This window comes from Glycine soja, chromosome 15 (assembly GCF_004193775.1).
Source record: "Glycine soja cultivar W05 chromosome 15, ASM419377v2, whole genome shotgun sequence".
Classification (NCBI taxonomy): Eukaryota; Viridiplantae; Streptophyta; class Magnoliopsida; order Fabales; family Fabaceae; genus Glycine; species Glycine soja.
The window spans coordinates 4,913,781-4,933,269 of record NC_041016.1 but is presented as its reverse complement, the minus strand read 5'-3'; the positions used below and the strand labels follow the sequence as shown (position 1 = coordinate 4,933,269).

Genomic DNA, 19,489 nt, shown 5'->3' with positions numbered 1-19,489 from the left:
CCATTGAGATTACAAGCTGTGGTATGAAGAATCATGACGGGAAGCTTGCGTGGTACTTTGATGCTGAGTCATACTTCAGTATGACCATTCCCCATTTTTGTAGCTCTTTCTAGATGCATGGAAAATGTCATTTTCAATCTAAACACATTCTTGACAATATTAACGGTATTCTTTGCACGTTACTTGATACTGATACATACAACTATACAAGTCGAAACAAACTTTCCAACACTTGAGATGAAACAGATTCTTTTTTTACATCGATCAAGTTAGCCATTGTCCTATTGCCCGGGAATAAGGGCATCTCTTTCCTCATATTCTTTTTCGTATTCTTTTGCAGTGCTAATAGTATTTTATTGCTTTATTATGACTAATGCCTTTATTTTATTTCATTGATATGTAATTACTTAATTTCATTGGAGTCAGATGATGATGCGGGATATCTTGAGAAACAATCTTACATAATTAACCTTGCTAGACCTATCATGATTCGACCAAATTTTCATGATCAAAATCACTTTTTGATTTTTAAGAAATATTTTTATTGACAATATTAATAATTTTTCGTTGTGCGTCTTTATTTAATAATAGTGGAGAATTTGTATTTGAGAAATTGAAATTACACATTCAAAAAAATTATTAAAAAAATAGGAAAAAATATGTGAAAAATGGATTTTTATTCCCATATATAAAAAAAATTACTAAAATATACAACTCCTCCATTATTTATACAATATACATATTTACTATTCACAGTATAAATTTAGGTTAGGAGAATCTAAATTTACACTTTGATTTTGAAAAAAATTTAGTTTTTTACGTTGAGAATTCGGGTCACCCAACCCTAATTCTTAACGTGTTTTTTCATTTTTTTAATTTTCTTAAAAATAATTTCAAGTTAAACAAAATTAGTTAAAAATATTAAAGTGTAAATTAGTTTTAAAAATTTACATTAGTTAAAAATTGTACCATTGAAGAATATTTTATTAGCTCAAGGATATAACCAAGTAAGTTGCACCTTCAAGGGTTCTCCTTGTGAAATTCACAAATCACATATGGTCATACGATTATTTTTTCAACCTCTAGACCATGTTAAATATTCAGAAAAATTAATTGAATATGAAATAATATAGTTGAAAAATGACGAAGACGTGTTAAATGTGTTAGTAGGATTCAACTACTGAAAATGATTTTGTCCATTATAAATTTTAGCTATTTTTAGAAATTCAAATGAAAGAAGACATGTATCCACTATCATTAGTTTATTATATTTGCATTACAATTGTATTTTTAGTATGTTTTGTTATTGTCGTCTATCATCTTAGTCATCGTATTGTTTAATTTTATGTGTATTATACAAGAAAAATGTATTAATTATTTATTCATTGTATTTTTAATTTATTTTAATACTACTAACTAATTTTCTTATTTTTTAATTAACGTACATAACAAAAACAAAAGCACCAACAACATATAAATTTAGATAAAAAATACTTACATCATAACTAAAAAATTATACAATAATTTTCTCTAATTTTAGTAGTTTTCTTTATTTATATTTCTAAAAAATATTTAAAAATTATTTTTTTAAACAAATTTTATTTAAAAAATGAAAAAGCACATTGAATATTTGGGTTAGGAAACTCGAATTCTCAACGTAAAAAATCAAATTTTTTTGAAATCACAATATAAATTTGGATTCCTCCTACTTGTGAATAGTAAATATATATATTTGTGTAAATAATAAGAGGAGTTGGATGTTTAGGTAAAAAAAAAAATTGTTGTATGTATTAAAAAAAAATCGTGAAAAATGACTGGTGTGATGGAGTAAAACACGTGTGAGGACGGAAACCGTCAGCTCACAAATTTGGACTTTTGAGCCGTTAACGTTGGTGTGTGAAGAATGGAGATTCATAGGTATATATGAGTCGTTTGGCCTCTTGATCAAATGAGTGGTTCATGTTTTTCAAATATATTCTTGTGCGGGTTGTCGGTTGTGTACTATGTTTCAAATATATGTTTTTTTAGCAGTCTAAAAAAATATGTTGCATATTTTTAATTTGGTTCTTGTATGTAAAAATTTATTAAATCAGTCTATGTGTGTATGAATATTAGCTCTCTATCATCATTAATTCCCTTACATATTCTTAATTTAGTTACTGCATTTTTAATTTAGTCCATACTTACACAGGATCAAATTAAGAATGTATTGGATGGATAGATATGAATCAAATTAAAAATATACTAGCTGTGAGAACTAAATTAATATATATATATATATATAAAAGTTAATTGATAATGTAACATAATATTGATAATTCAGTGATCAATTAGTAATCACGTCTTAAAAAAATTGATGAAATAATCCCATATAATTTTTTAAAATTATTTTTAATCCCTTTCCTCCAACCAAGGCTTTCAATACCAATATCCTAAATATTTAAGAACAAATTAATAGTTTTTAAATATCCTTGCAACACATTTTTATTAATTCTCTATTTTATTAAAATAATAGAGTATGAAATACATTTTTAGGATTTACTATATGCGTTTACATTTAAGATATTTGATAGCTATATTTTTTATTCAATATATTAAGAGGAGGATAAAACAATTTTATTATGAATTTGTCCGCTGTCCAACAAATATTTTTAAAAAAAAAGTGAGGAAGGAGAAGGATATTACTAGTTTTCTAATAAAAGTTGGAGAAGCTGAAAAATTAATCTTAAACAGATAAAATAAATAAATTTAGTCTCAGAAGTTATAAAAAAATATAATAAATTGATGTTAAATTTAATAATAAGATTAATTTATCATATTTGTTTACAAAATTAAATATATAGTTTTTATCTTTTTAAAAACAACAATTGTACTCTTGGGGGGAACAAATTGTATCTGCAGCGGAATCATAGGCCCAAGAAGAAGAGAAGAATGGTGGTATGAATATGATTAATGATTATGAAGCTCAGCTCATAGAAAGCATTTTGGAAACGAAACCTCTTCTCACTAGACACTGACTAACAATGGCGGCTGAGGCTCAGCTTCCTGACCACTTCAAGTGTCCGATTTCCCTGCAAATCATGTCCGACCCCGTCATCCTCTCTTCCGGCCACACCTTCGACCGCTCCTCCATCCAGCGCTGGCTGGACGCCGGCCACCGCACTTGCCCAATTACCAAACTACCCCTCCCTGCACACTCCTCCCTCATCCCCAACCACGCCCTCCGAAGCCTAATCTCCAACTACGCCCCCATCAACCCTCAACAACACCACCACCCCCAAACCCTAATCTCCTCCCTCACCTCTCTCTCCTCCCCTCTCCCCTCCAAACTCGACGCGCTCCACCACCTCACGCGCCTCTCTCACTCCGACTCCCTCTTCCGCCGCCGCCTCTTCAATTCCCCCGCCCTCGTCCCCGCCCTCTTAACCTGCCTCCAACACATCTCCGCCGACCTCCGCCATCGCGCCCTCTCCCTCCTCCTCCACCTCTCCCTCGACGACGACGCCAAGGTCGGCCTCGTCGCCGAGGGCCTCCTCTCCCCTCTCATCACTCTACTCCTCTCCGCCGCCCCCTCCGACTGCCGCGCCCTCTCCGCCACCCTTCTCACCAGCCTCGCCGTCCTCCACGTCAACAAGGCCACCATCGGAGCCTTCCCCGGCTCCATCCACGCCCTGGTCACACTCCTCCGGGACGGTAAAGGCAGAGAAAGAAAAGAAGCCGCCACCGCGCTCTACGCCCTCTGCTCCTTCCCCGACAACCGCCGTAGAGCGGTAGAGTGCAGCGCCGTTCCTGTTCTGCTTCGAAGCGCCGATTCCGGGCTTGAGAGGAGCGTTGAGGTTATTGGGGTTTTGGCGAAGTGTAAAGAGGGGAGGGAACACATGGAACGGTTTCGCGGGTGTGTGCAGATTCTTACTCGCGTGTTGAGGAATGGAAGCTCCAGAGGAGTTCAGTATGCTCTTATGGCTCTCTATTCTCTCTGTTGTCACAGTGAAGAAACTGTTGTCGAGGCTTTACGAAATGGGGTTTTGGATATTTGTCAAGGCTTGGTCGAGGATGATAATGCCAAGGTCAAGAGGAATTCGTCCTGTTTGGTTCAGCTTCTCCGTGGGAACACCCATCGCTTGAGTTAGTTGAGTTTGGCTATCAGTTCGATTCGTGGCTTTAAATTACGTCAAGCTATTTTGACACTCCTCAAAAGCATCATGATCACAACCAATCCAACACTCATCTAGCTTCCGCTTTATGTATTGAAAAAGTGTAAAATTGGAATTGGAATGGAGAAGGGTCAGTTTTGATGTCCTCTGTGGAGGTGAGTTGGGTTTTTCTTTTCTTTTTTTTTTTTGAAATTCTATATTGATGGATAGTTACCTCCTGTACAAATTGAAAGATCAATTTTTTGTTGATATGCCTTATAGGGTTCTTTTGTATGTTGTACATTGGAAATAAAAATTGATGAGCTAGCTTTCTCTTGTTCATCCTTTGGAGATTCCTATTGGACTGTAATGCCTCCTTCCTGTCTGAAAACTTCTCTTGGAATCCAAGCAACTATGCAATATTGGGTTAACACTTAAATGAAGCAACTGATAACATCTTGCCTTCCGCCACGTTCTGTCACTCCAAGCGTACATTTGAGGAGGGCCACATCACAATAACTTACTTCAGAATATGCAATCCAAGTATTTAAAAATTTTCAGGCAGAGTTTTTGAAATCAAGCTTTACTTAATCTATATAATTAATAATAAATGTATGGCTGAAATATATTCCTTAATCCTAATGTATGAAATTTTAGAAATCATTGTCTTATAATTAGTGCTCAATTCAATAATTATTTAGACAACAAATAATAGCGTCGGCCGCCAATTAATGGGCCAAAAGTATTTTAGATACCACGATGGATGCAATTAAATAGTCCAGTTTCTATGAAAATTTTGACCAAAGAATCTTTTGAACAGCTATAAACAAAAAAATTGAAAATGTTCAAAGTGTAATGAATAGCATCATTCTTCTTTACTGTTTATCTTCTCTTCCAGACTTGTACTAGACTTGGAACTGAACATCAAACGTTGCAGAAGAGTTTTTTACCCTGTAATAGACTGCCATTGACCCATTGTACTGAACTCTGAATGTCTAATAATAAAAATGATGTGACACCCATTGTACCCATAGTAGATATGATATAATAAAAAGAGGTATGGAGAGAAATGATAAATATTGATGAGATGTTTGTAATTAAAGAGTGTCCAAATATGATTGTTGGTATAATAACTATCTTTTTGAATGGTTCTGCCATTGGCAAGTTACTGGTTCTGCTTGAATAGACTGCCATTGGCAATTTACTTTCAAATTCAATATGGGGGTAGCCAATTTAAAGGGGAGGGGACGAACGGCTGGTGTGGTCTTTGAAGTACTTCTCTCCATTTTCTGAAGGAGCACAATATTTTACTTGTTGAGGTACAATTTTTATTTTAATTGAATAATAGTATCTAAAGCATTTAAAGTATTGTACCTAAGTTTTGTACTCTTCTAAATTCATCACCAGATCCGTTGCACAGGGTGCAGCACACTGAATTGTGTATTATTGCTGCTTCATTTTTATTTCTGTGTATAGGTTTGGTTGACAACTTGGCATGTAGTAGCATAAAAAGCTTCATTCATATAATTTTATGGGTCTTGCGAATCACTCACTTGTGGACATTGATTAGGAAATTAAAAAAAGAAAGTATTTATTGTAGAAATCATAAGAAAATACAAAAAAAAATCATAGACAATACAATTTTATACATCCTAACAAAAAATTCTTTTTAATTTTTTAACCAATTTTTTAAGGACATTGGATAATATTTATCTAATTTTATTGCCTTTATCCTTTATCTATTTTAAATAAATGAGCTGTCTAGGAGTTAGGGAAGTGTTATGAATATTTGGTTTGTACGAAAACATTACTTACTACGGAGTACTGTGGTAGTACAACCACTGAACCACCAGTTTGTTTTTTTCTTGGCCGTTGAAGCTAACCCACCTTGGTTGAGTGGTTTGTCCACGTTACATAGAAAGTGCTAGATGCTGATAATGAATATAAGGTTCAATTTTAGCTTGAGAGCCATTTCTTCCTTCTAAACAAAATGTGAATTCTGTAACAAAAAAAAAAAAAAAGGAAAAACTCGGGATAAGGATTCTATGACTACTGTAATATTATGGTTTCTCCAGTATACTTAACTTAGGATTGAGAACGTGCTTAGGACACAGCAAAATTGTGCAGTTACATAGATATAAACATACATATATATATATATATATATATATATATATATATATATATATATATATATATATAATTTTTGCCATGCTTTTCAGCCTGTTCTTGAAGTTTAATTGCCAGGGTTGATAGAAAATTGCTTCAGGAATTTTTCTTTGATCTCCTTGTTTTTATACTACTATATATGCATGCTTCTTTTGACTCGGTGAGGCACTCAAGGAGGTTTTTCGATTTATTATGTCATGTTGAGCCTCTTTTATGTTGCAGAGGCAAGTTGCTAATTTGTTTGGTCTTGAATTATATACATATTTTCAGTATTCCACTCTGCTTCTGGAGTAGGAACTTCTGCAATGTTTAACTTTTTTTTTTTTTAGTTTCTGTCTCTCTTTTAAAGTTATATAAAAAAATTATTTATTAAAAAGTTACTTTTACTTTTAGAATAATTTTTAAAATTTTGTTTGGTCTAACATCATATAAAGAGAAAAACTAAAAGATAAATCAAATATTTTATATTAGCATATTAGTATTAGATAGCATTGCCTTTCGCGTTTTTATTGGTGGTATTTGGCAGGTAGTTAGTTCACCCTCCACTAAGTTCGTTGAGTCACTGGTTACTTAATGTCAATGCAGAGAACAATAATATAAATGCAAATTTCACTGCTTGCTTTATTAAGGTTGTTGCTAAGCTTGTAACGTTGTCTAGTTTTCTTTACGTTGCTTATTAAGACACCAGATTTAGTTTGGTCATCACGTTTATAGCAACATAGCAAAGCCCTAGAACAATTGTTGTACTTAAGCTAGCCCAAGACAAAATAGAGCCTGTCTAAGAGTTGAGTCGAAGCCCAAATATCCGAGTCTTATATGGACGAAAACAAAGGTCCGGAGTACTATTTTGTAGTACATATTAGAGAGAGATTATTTTTTAATGTTTATTCCCTCCCATGCTTAATTTACATTCGTATTACACATTTTCCAAAACCAAATCTCCTTAATAAAAGGAAAAGGCTGCAAAGAACGAGTTTACTGTGTCAACTTCTTAGAACAGAATCTATATATAGCCAGTAATCCGGAACTTGGAATTAGAACATTTGCAGTTATGAGACAAAATTATGTGAGCGGTGAACTTAGGAACAAGCTTCTATGATGTTTAAAGGCCACGATTTCGGAGTAGAATGTTCAGTGGCCCTTCCACTGATCACTATACAGAAATTTTGAGAGTAAATGTGAAAGAGAGAACAAAAGAAAGGAAAGTATCATCATAGAAGACTCATGGTGTTTCACCATCTCAAGTCAAGCAAGCATTACTCCATTTGCTATGACGGAACCCGGCATGCATAAAAAACTATTAATTAATTACTGTTGCTGGTGTTTATGCATACATGGGTCCCATATCTACCAGAGAAAGGAAGAGAATACCACAATTCAAACTATTTTTTATGTTTCGAATATTTCTTTTAAACAAAATAATCTATTTATTTATTTGTAATATATAAAAGTTGAACTTCTCAATCTCATCTTGTCACCCCAGTAAAATTAATCATTTTGAGAAAAGAAAAGCTTATCAACATCATGTTATCGTGTCATCATTTATATATTTTAATAAAATCAATAATTTTTCAAATTAAAAATAATTTAAATTATTTATAATATTTAATTTTACATATTAAACTAATATGAAGGAAAAATTATTAAATAAAATAAATATAAAAGTTTACACTAATTTAATATTGTTATCTATGCACAAATCTATTTATTTTTATAATTAGTTACTTTAAAATATATTTATAGAAAAATAATAAATTAAATTCATGACTTTAAAGTTATAAAATAATATAATATAATATGAAAATTAAAATAAAATATAAAAATTATATATATATATATATATAAATTATTAATAGTTATATTCAATGTTAATTATTTAAATTAAAACTTATTAGATAAATGTAAATTAATGATAGAAGATTAATAGTTAATATAAATATAATAACTTTTACATTATTTTTATTGTAAATTTTATTTTATAAACTAATTTTTTAAAAAACTATAAATGTAATAATTAAATAATAAATATTATTGGTTTCACTTTTATATAAAAATAGCATGTAAAAATATATGTTACAAAATTTATCGTATGATAAAGTTAATAATATTTTTTAATTTTAAATTACATTTTCTAAAATAACTTTTTGTTCAATGATAAAAATATTATTTATATTTTAGATTATTTCAATACAACATTGAAGTTATACAATGAATATCTGATAATTGTTATTCAAAAGTACTACATACATTAAAAAATGGATAAAAAGTAACAATGTGTCTCTAATTTTATGGTTTATTGTGTGAGATTTGTAAATAACTGATTTTGTGTGAGTTTACACAGTGGAGGCTTCATTTGGATGATTAATGTTGCCATTAATTGGATTTTTAGGTTGAAGAAGAGAAGATTTGAAAATGTTGCTCAAGAGCTCGCTTAGCAAGCCAGATTAGCAAGTGAGGCTAATCCGCTTAGCGAGGAAGTCAACTCACTTAGCGAGAGTAGAACCCTAGAGTATGTAAAGTCAGAGAGCAATGCACAACTAGCCCGCCCAGCGAAGTCTTTGTCGCTTCTTGCGCTTAGCGTGTCCATGTCCGCTAAGCGCTTAGTCACTAACTCTCACTCAGTGAGACATGCTCGTTGAACACGCATTCGTAATCTGAGAAGCCCTAAAGCCTTTAAAGCTAGAAGAGAAAGGGGAAACGAAAAAAAAAATAGCAGCATGAGAAATAGAACATCAAGGCTAAAGGAAGCTACTTTCTTCACACCTTCACTTCACCACTCCATTTCTATCTTGTTTTAATCTTGTATTGAGCCCTCCTTGCTAATGGAGGGCTAAACACTTTATTGTTGGGGAGTTTTTCCTCTGAACACTCTTGATGTAAAAACTCTAACTATCTATTTAAGATTATTTGCTAACGTTCTCTGCTTCTATCTGCGTTTATTTTCCATATTTGTGGCTTGATCATCCATTTATATGTTTTGTTAGGATTTAAGTAATGGAAAATGCTTTTAGTCCTTAGAACTTGGTAAAATAGCTAGAGGCCTTCATTTCTAGGAATAGTGTGAAGTAATCTAGTAAACACTGCATCTCATTCATAATGTTGCTTGCTTAGAATGAATTTGTTGAGGAATTAAGAATGAAACTAGAAGGACTAAGCTCTTTCATGTGAGGGATCACAGCTAGAGTAATTTGACGGTGTAAAGAATATTATGATAACGTTAAATAAAGACAAAACTCTTTTAATCACGTTAAGAGAAAGTTTAGTAAAATATTCCTCGACATATTTCCCTTGGTATTTGTTTCATCTTACAACTTTGCGTTTATTCCTAGTATTTGTTCCTAAGTTTAGAAAAATTGTTATAGTTACTTGAAAACATGAATGAGCTAATTCATTTTACTTTACTGCAATTAAAATTGTTTACAAACTGAATATGCGTCATTGAAGTACAAGAAATTCCCTATGAATACGATACTCGGTCTTACCGTTTTAATTACTACTTGAACGAATTGGTGCACTTGCCAATCGTCTAACAATATCAATAAGATTTAACGGTTACATGTATTAAAATACTATTGAATCATATTAAACAAGATTAATAGAAAATCATTATATATACATGAATGAATTTTATTAAATAAATAAATAAATAAATCTGAACTTAAAGTTAAGTTATTTGTAAAATATAATTTTTAATTAAGTTCATCCATAGTCATTTAAATGTATTAACCTTAATTATATATTTTTATACTATTTTAAATAATAATTTTTACATTAATAATAAATTAAATAATATTTGACTATGCTTAATTAAATTTTTTTTAAAATAAGGTAGATTAAAGTATATATTTCACAAAATAACTAAAAATATTTATAATATTATATACTGCAAAATAATATATTATTGTTATTATATATAATAAAATAGTAGACATTATTATTATTATTTATTAAAATAGTATAATATATTATTTGTTTCTTACCTTTTTTTTACTAGGTTCTATATAAAAATTTACTATTATTTAAAGTAATGAAATTCTTTTTAAAAATAATAATATTTATAGTCATTGATTATAATTAAAATTGTATTATTATTTTTACTGTTCATTGTCAAATTGATAATTTCATTGTCTATATAAGCTTTACTTCAAAGGGTTGTAAATATCATCCAATTTCTTTTGAGTGTGTTTGCTATCTTCTTTTTTTTCATTATTGTAATATAATTTCTTTCATTCGTTATTTTTATTTTTATGTAAGAAAAATGATATTTGAATGTGCTATTGATCATTGTCAAATTTGAAAATTTAGTTCTTTTAAATCGACAAGGCATAAGATGGATTTATATTCATAATTGATAAAAATTCATTTGTTTAAATTTTTATTTTCAGTGTTATTTATATTTATATTTTGATTTCAAGTCTAATTGTTTCTTTGAATGATTTTTATGATATAGAATAAACATTTGAATTAATATCATGTTTTTATTAGAAAATTCTTATGTGAATCATTTATCCAATACATTTTGTGAGAGATTAAAAGTGAAAATCGGAGTTCATATTTGATTAGGTATATCATCTTACTTTTAATCTTTTATCATTATTTTTTTTTCTTTGCAAGTATCACTTCCGTTATTTTTATATTTATCATTTTATTGTTATATTATTATATATTTTGATATAATATCATTTCTTTTATTCTTCATTTTTATGTATGAAATGATACTTTGAGTGTGTCATCGATCATCATCAAAAACCAAAATTTAACTCTTTTAGATTAATAAGGTATAATGTGAATCTATATTCATCATTGATAAAAAAAAATATTTGTTTAAATTTTTATTTTTAGTGTTTTTTATATTTATATTTTGATTTTAGGTCTAATTGTTTCTTTAAATAATTTTTGTGAAAATGAATAAATATTTGAATCAATATCATGTTTTTATTAGAAAATTTTTACGTGAATCATCTTTTTCTTTATCTTTTAGTAGAAAGTTGTTACATGAATTCATATTTATTTATTTTTTCTTCTTCATTTAGTGTTATTTTATTATAAGTTTTAATTATTATTATTGTTCAAGTTTTTATATATGTTTCATGTTTTTTCTTCTATAACTATTGTATTAGAAATTTAACTTTTACATTATATTTGTTCAACAAGACATGAAGAGATTCTATTATTGTGATAGTTTTTATTTTTTTTATCAATCATATTTTTAATAATTCCATTACAAATTTTTATTTTTCCTACTCAAATCAATTGTTAAATGATATGAATGATAACTTTTAACTATCAATTGACTAATTTATTTTCTTTAAAATACATGTTATGAGAATAAATAATTTAATAACTATCATTAATGCAATTAATTTAATAACAATATTTTTAGTTTTAAAATATATGCTAAAACTTACAATAAATAATTTAAATAATTAAATTGATAATAAATATTACACAATAATAATAATAACAATAATATTAATAATACCATAGTTAATCATAAGAAGTTATAACTTAATATCCTTATACCTTTAGATCATAAAGAATAATAAATATAAATTAAATATAATTAATTTGAAATAACTAACATATGTAATATAATTATTATTTCAAAGAAACAATAAATAATTAATAACATATTAAAGATTTGTAATAAATAAATAAAATTGGTGAGATCTTTAATAATTTAATAAATATGCAAACAATAATATTTAAAATTTGAAACATATAGTTATTTTTATAAATAACCTTTGAAAATTAATAAGGAATGAAAATAAAACTAAAACTAAGGGAACATAAATAATAATAATAATAATTATTATAAATCAAGATTATTCAATTTATATTACATCATAGTGAGGTTAATTAATTCAAACTTCAAAACTTTAAACATATTACACAAAATTAATATATTCAAAATAAATAAAATTATAGTTTAAAAATAATTAATGATCATATCTATTTAATGGAACTCATACTATTTCAATAAATTTAAAAAATATTTAAATTCTTATCATAACTATACACTCAAATTTAAATAAATATTATACATTATATATATATATATATATGTTATATTTATTATTCTTTAAATTTTATATTTCGCATTAGTATTGCATTAATATTATTACTTGGAGAAAAAATAAATTATAGTAAAATTTAAAAGACTTAATAAGTGTAAAGATTAAAAATATAATATTTAATATTATTTTTCATTTTTAATATTTATATATTTATTTTACTACTAAAAATTGTTAAGATGAATAATTTTATTTATCTACATTTATTTTTCAAAAGATATTGCATCACCATTATCATTTGAATGAACAAAAAATTACAAAATTTTTTAATATACTTTTAATTTTTAAGATAAAATTAAATCAATTAAAAATATAATTAATCAAATTTCTCATTAATAATATAATTTTTTTAACATAATACTAAATATTTAATAATTGTTGTTTTTATTTATATAAATGAATAAATATAAAATGATATATATATATATATATATATATATATATATATATATGTATATAATATAATTTTTTTTAAAAAAACCCGTGGGTTGCGCGGGTTGAAAGTCTAGTATTATTTAACAATAAAGCACAAAAATGTTCAAGTATGAGCTAAAAGAATGATAAAATTAATTGTCATTATAATTAAATTTAGGCATACCTGTACCAAACAATATATGCATACAATAATTGAGTGATTAAGTATAAAATTGTACAAACACAGCCGGACGGGTGTTATCTAACTTGACTCGTGGATTATAGAGATGAAAATTAGGTGAAACCAATTAAATGATTATAAACTTTAAACGGCAATTGTTCTATTAAAACAAGCTAATTATACGAGACAATTTGGGAGATATGATTGGCTTGATGTTGGGAAAGTGAAGACTTAAAGGGAGAAGAAAGAGAGAGGGTCACATATTTAAATTCCTTTCAATAAGTTTCCTTATCACAATTAATTACTGTCATATTCAAGTCAAAGAAGGATGTTGATATATTTGATAATATATTTTAGTTAATTTTTAGGTTTTTTTATTAATTTAAAAGTTTGTTTCATTGTTTAATAAATAATTTTTTAATAGTTTTTATTGTTTTTTAAATGTATATTATTTTTTAAATGATTAGTTTCTAATTTTTTATATATATATTTTATTTTTATCCTTAATATATTTATCTAATTTCTTTGTTACCTCTTCTTAATTAAATCATAATTTTATTTTTTTTACTGGTTTATACTTTTCAATAACTTTAATAGTTAGTTTTATTAAACCCTTATAATTTAAATTTTTAATTTCTAACTTTTAACTTTCAATTTCTTCTAACTAATTTTTTAGTTAATTTTACCTAAAATAATCCAATAGGAAATGGTGTAATAATAAGAAATTATAAATCATTGTGAAGTAAGAGCGAACATGGACGTGATTTCAACTAAGAAATTTGATTTAAGTTTGATGGTTGACCCACCAATCATGCATCACCCACCACGCCTTGGACTAATAAAAAAATGGAATGGAACTCACAATAAAATAAAAATAATTGACCAAAGACAATAATGATCAAATAAATGTTATTATTGTACTATAATTATTACGAAGTTGAAAAATTCGTTGGTATGTTCTGGATAAGAGTTGATCATTTCTTGATGAAACATTTTTTCCTGCTCTTTTGTTTTTCATAGTTCTATATTGAAAATCCTTAAACGTACGCCATTCCTATAATAATAATAAGTGACACTATAAGAATAGGTACATTGTCAAAGTTTCATTCACCAACTCCTTTTGGTTTATACAGAGACAGGGAGACAAGACAGAGCAGTACAGGTTACTACCAATGGCTACCAAGGTTTATATTGTGTAAGACGTTCTAACTTTCCTCTTGTTTTGTCCTACTTTGATGGTTAAGTCTTAATCACTTTACTATTGTATAGTTCATATGAAGTTTTAAATCCTCGTATCCTGGGTCTGCTTTATTTTCTCCATATATAATTAATGATTGATGGAATGGTTTTATTTTATTTTTCTCCTTTGTTGATTGGTTCAGATTATTACTCTTATAATTCTATTGAGTATTTGTAGATTGATGAATTGGGTAGGAGTGGTGAGTCTTCAGTAGTAGTGGCTTTAGGTTTTAGACTTTTCGTACAGTATGTGTCTTACTTATGAAGAATTTTCACCACAGAAAGTCAACTGTGAATGTATGTATTATCTCGTCACTTGCTTATGGTATTTAAAGGAATCAAGGTTTTTTGTATTGATGTAAAATAGCTCCCATAATCTCATACTGTTTTGTCGTTTATTCCTTGGAATTTTAGGATTCTGCTTTCTGTCACCAAACCAGAATTGGAACCTGTTGCTTCTTTGCAATTGGACTTGTGTGGAACCCAAGGGAACCAAATTAGATACTAATACGTAAATTGCATAATCCTGAAATCAAATATGTTTAGAAGTGAGAAGGAATTCATAGCTTTTCAGTTCTTACAATTGCAGCCGAGGAGGAGAAATTTTTGCATAGATATGTTGTTATTCTTTATCCTGTTCTCTCCCTTTTATGGTTATGGAAAATAGGGGGAGGAAATTGGGAGTAGATAAGAAGCCTTTTTTGTCCTTTCTTTGAATAACATAAGGCTTGCAGTTGAAATGTTTCGATTGATTCTTGAACTGTATATTCATTATAACTGGGGAGTTGAAATGTTTCGATTGATTCTTTGAATGTTTTGACTCTGAAGTTTGGGGAGAAGAGGGATTTGGGTTTGGCAAGGGCAATTGGTGAATTCCATCCTACATTTTCCCAAAATGAAAAAAGGTAACGGCAATAGTCATGAACAGAAGGGTGCAAGCCCCACCCGTTTTAACTAGTAGAGAGTTTCTAAGCTACCAGCTCCATCAGTTTCTAATAATCTTTTATATTGATCAGTATCATAAGACCAATAATAGTATATCATCTCCTGCTCATGGAGTTATAGTTAATGTCTATTGTATTTCTCTATTGTTAATCTGAATGGAATTTGCATCGCATGTTTAGTTATTATTCTACATATGGACATGTTGAGAAGCTAGCTAGAGAGATAGAAAAAGGGGCTGCTTCGGTGGAGGGAGTAGAAGCAAAACTGTGGCAGGTTTGTAAACTCTTTTCATTTTCATTCAAACAATATAAGTGCTCAGCTATTTAACCTCTTTTAACAGCGCATGATGTCATCACTTATCACTAAGTGATGATATTAATGAAACTTTTAATTTGGTAGAATTATTGATGTGTGGAGGAGTTGAAAACACTTTTCAATCTTTTCAAGATTGAGGACATGACATGTCACCAAAGTATTCAAAAATTCATAGTAACTTCTTTAAAATGATTTAGCCATGTTATACCCTTCATATAATTCAGAACAAACAAGGAATTCCTTTCTGCACTTAAACAGGTACCTGAAACCTTGCCTGAAGAGGTCCTTGCAAAGTTGGGAGCACCTCCAAAGAGTGATGCTCCAATTATTACTCCCAATGAGCTTCCTGAGGCTGATGGTTTTTTGTTTGGTTTTCCCACGAGATTTGGTTCTATGGCTGCTCAATTTAAAGCATTTTTCGATGCAACTGGAGGCCTATGGCGTACACAGTCACTAGCAGGAAAGCCTGCAGGCTTCTTCTATAGCACAAGTTCTCAAGGAGGTGGTCAAGAAACTACCCCGTGAGTCACTGAATTCTTACTCAGTCATGAAATATAAAACTAACCTTAGCCAGAGCAAATTTAGTCAGTGTTTGTTTTTTGTTTTACTAAACAGGTTGACATCTATTACTCAGCTTGTTCACCATGGATTGATCTTTGTCCCCATTGGCTACACATTTGGTGGTGGCATGTTTGAGATGGAAAAGGTGAAAGGTGGCTCCCCATATGGTGCAGGAACTTATGCTGGAGATGGCTCAAGGCAGCCTAGTGAGTTAGAATTGGCTCAAGCTTTTCATCAGGGTAAATACTTTGCCGGCATTGCAAAAAAGCTCAAGGGATCTCAATGATTTTTATCCTCCATATATCTCCCACACCATACTCTTTGTCCAGTTACCATATTTTCAAACAAAATGAGATGTCAGACGCAAAAATAAAATATATAAGTGTGAGAGAATAGAGTAATACTTCATCTACAATACAATTGTTGTCAGCACTTGTCATCGGGGTATTCTGTAACGCAGTTTTTACTGCCAATAACAAGAATTTGGTTATTAATACTGGAAACTAGGTGCTAATAAATTGATCACTATCAGCCATCTAAATATTGTGTGCTTATTGGTAAATTGATTATTTAGATAATTTGGCAATAAATTCTCGTTCCAGTCATATTTCAATGAATAAAGTTGGAGGGAATAGTTTATTAGAATGTAAGAAGTTATACATTCTTCTTTGTTGTTCATGATGACTTATTTATATGATCAGGTGCAGCCGTATAATGTTTTTATATATCTTCTTCCTTGGTCATCCAGAATAAAGCAACGTTGACCCACCAAAATGTGCTGTCCATCTAAAAATATTTATTTTTTGTATATCATATAATTAAAGAGGAGGATACAGGATAAAGGGGTACCAATCCCTTACAAGTTTTTTGCTGCATAAACACGTATGCCTCTACAATAGATTCTACTATCACAAAATACATCCTCCGTCTCCATAAAACACTAAAACTATTCATAGTTTGTGTCACCTTAGAGCAAGAAAAAAGAACATGAGCCACTGTTTCGTCTTGTTGTTGACAAAAAAGAACACAACCAATTATTGTTATGCAACCGAATGTTTCTTTTCTTGAAATTATCCCTAGTTGGCAACCTGAGTATACATAGTCTCCATATGAAGATGACAATGCTTTGAGGAATAAACAATTTTCACATAACCGAAAAAAGGTGACTTTGAAGAGTATGCAGCTGCAAGCTGTGTAAAGCCTTATATGCCGATTTAACAGAGTAATCATTGGTCTTCCTCAACTAACTTTGGCTAGACATTCCTCAGCATATGATTCATATTTTCAACCAAATCTTCTTCACTTCCCCTGAAATCTCGTCCTTCTCCACTTAAAATCCCCAATCCAATCCTCACCAACCCATTTTCCCACTTTTCCAACTACCTCATTCTGCTTTTCTGATATCATAAACAATCTATGGTACTGTTTTGCAAAGCTCTCTTCATGTTAACCAATTGTGTTCTCAAAATCTTATCTGACTTCCCCCACCTAAACCCCATGTCACCATTCAATGACTCTCTCTCTCTCTTAATTTTGAAACTTTTCATAAATTTTAATCAACAGTAGAATATGTATTAGAGATCAAGTGTGTTACTACTAAAACGAATATGGATATAGGAAAGAAAGGCAGGTATGCTGACAATAAACAGTATTGGAAAAGGGTCTTTCTCATTGATTAACCTTTAGCATTGTACATAGGGATATATATAGCATAGTTATTACAGCTCATTAAAAGGATAAGATGGAATCTAGGCGACAAGAATTCAGAGAAACCAAAATGCAAAAATACACAAAGGATGACAATTGACAGCTATAGCAACAGTCACAAACAGCTCACCAACAGCTATGCAAATGCAAAATTCTGGAGACTTCTAGAAGGTTCAATTCTGATGTTGGGTCTGGTGGGCATGGTGTTTGTGTGTGGGTTGCTGTTTTTCTGATACCCCCCCTCCCCCGGAGCCACACACACACACAAGCTGGAGGTAGGAAGATGTCAGATAGCCCAAGCTTGGATAAGTTGCTGCTGAAAAGTTTGGGCGAGAGAGCTTTAGTGAAGATGTCTGCTAACTGATTGGAGGAGGAAACAGGGAGTAAACAGTGCATCAATCCTTGTTGAGTCTTCTCTCGAACAATGTGGCAATCAATCTCCAATTGTCCATGATATATTACTTTGATTGGCAGCTATTGCAAAGCACTTTGATTGTCACAATATATCAAAGTAACATGGAGATCTTTTAGAAGGTAAGTAAGCCACTGTAATTCGCATGTGGTGGAGGTGAGAGCTCTATACTTAGCTTCAGAGGATGAGGATGAGCGGGAAACAGTGTTTTGTTTCTTAGCTTTCCATGAGATTAGAGAACTACCAAGAAAGAAGCAGTACCATGTGATTGACTTGCTTGAATCAATACATGTTGCCCAATCGGCATCACTGAATCCAAGAATTTGAATGGGAGATTCTCTACTAAAAGAGAGCCCTTTTCTTGGACATCCTTTGAGGTATTTGAGAACACGAGTAGCAGCACAGAGATGTGTCTGAGTTGGTGGTAGAGACATGAATTGACTAAGTTGTTGTGTGGTGAAGGCAATGTGTGGACGAGTGTTGGTGAGGTAGATAAGGCGGCCAATCAAGCGTTTATAAGGTAATGGATCAAGTAACAAAGGACCAGAGTCTTGGTGAAGACGAAGAGTGTTGTCCATGAGTGTGGAGATTGGTTTCGAACCTAATACTCCGAAATTAGTGACTAAATCTGGGCAATATTTTCGTTGACAGAGAATTCCAGCAACTGAGTATGCTACTTCTAAACCCAAGAAGTATTTTAAGGTGTCAAGATCTTTGATGCGAAAATGAAAGTGTAGAACTTGCTTAATATGTGTCAACTCATCGACAAAATTACTAGTTAGCACAATGCCACCAACATAAATAACTAAAAGCTATAAAGTTGGACTGATTAGTTTTGATGAAAAGGCTATGATCGGCATGAGCTTGATGATATCCACAAGACAAGAGAAAAAGGGGAAATTTTTCATACCATGCTCGATTGGCTTGTTTGAGGCCATACAAAGACTTAAGGAGTTTGCAACATTGAGATGGATGTGAACCATTGACACCAGGGGGAGGGACCATGTAGACTTCCTCAATGAGATTCCATGAAGGAATGCATTGTTGACATCAAGTTGCTGAAGTTTCCAGCAATTGACGGAGGCCGAAGCAAGAATAGCTCGAATTGTCTCAATTTTCACAACAGGAGAGAAGGTTTCAAGGTAATCAATTCCTTCAATTTGGGTGAAAGCTTTGGTGACAAGGCTAGCCTTGTATCGTTCCACACCATCATTGGGGCGATACTTGATTTTGAAGACCCATTTGCACCCAATGGGTCAAGCATTAGGAGGAGTGTCCACGATATCCTAGGTCTGATTCATTGCCAAAGCTTCAATTTATGGGTTGATGCATATGCCAA

The 19,489-nt window shown here is 30.6% G+C and overlaps 3 protein-coding genes across 4 annotated transcripts; 2 read left to right on the top strand and 1 right to left on the bottom strand.

Annotated features, from left to right (window-relative positions):
• Positions 1-2,872: 2,872 nt before the first annotated feature.
• Positions 2,873-4,793, top strand: LOC114386670 (U-box domain-containing protein 8-like). The gene is made up of 2 exons (XM_028346699.1): positions 2,873-4,309; positions 4,416-4,793. The coding sequence occupies exon 1, from the start codon at positions 3,024-3,026 to the stop codon at positions 4,128-4,130; it is 1,107 nt and encodes a 368-aa protein (XP_028202500.1). The 5' UTR covers positions 2,873-3,023; the 3' UTR covers positions 4,131-4,309; positions 4,416-4,793.
• A 9,219-nt stretch (positions 4,794-14,012) lies between these two features.
• LOC114388334 (probable NAD(P)H dehydrogenase (quinone) FQR1-like 1) lies at positions 14,013-16,709 on the top strand. 2 transcript variants are annotated; one of them, XM_028348755.1, is made up of 5 exons: positions 14,291-14,507; positions 15,039-15,115; positions 15,335-15,428; positions 15,729-15,991; positions 16,086-16,709. In XM_028348755.1, the coding sequence occupies exons 1-5, from the start codon at positions 14,472-14,474 to the stop codon at positions 16,315-16,317; spliced, it is 702 nt and encodes a 233-aa protein (XP_028204556.1). In that variant the 5' UTR covers positions 14,291-14,471; the 3' UTR covers positions 16,318-16,709. The 2 variants fall into 2 exon arrangements, with proteins under 2 accessions (XP_028204557.1, XP_028204556.1); XM_028348756.1 differs by lacking the exons at positions 14,291-14,507; positions 15,039-15,115 and adding an exon at positions 14,013-14,166.
• Positions 16,710-18,212: 1,503 nt separating this feature from the next.
• LOC114388082 (uncharacterized mitochondrial protein AtMg00810-like) lies at positions 18,213-18,728 on the bottom strand. The gene has a single exon (XM_028348417.1). It carries the CDS (start codon positions 18,726-18,728, stop codon positions 18,213-18,215), a length of 516 nt encoding a protein of 171 aa, XP_028204218.1.
• Positions 18,729-19,489: the final 761 nt, after the last annotated feature.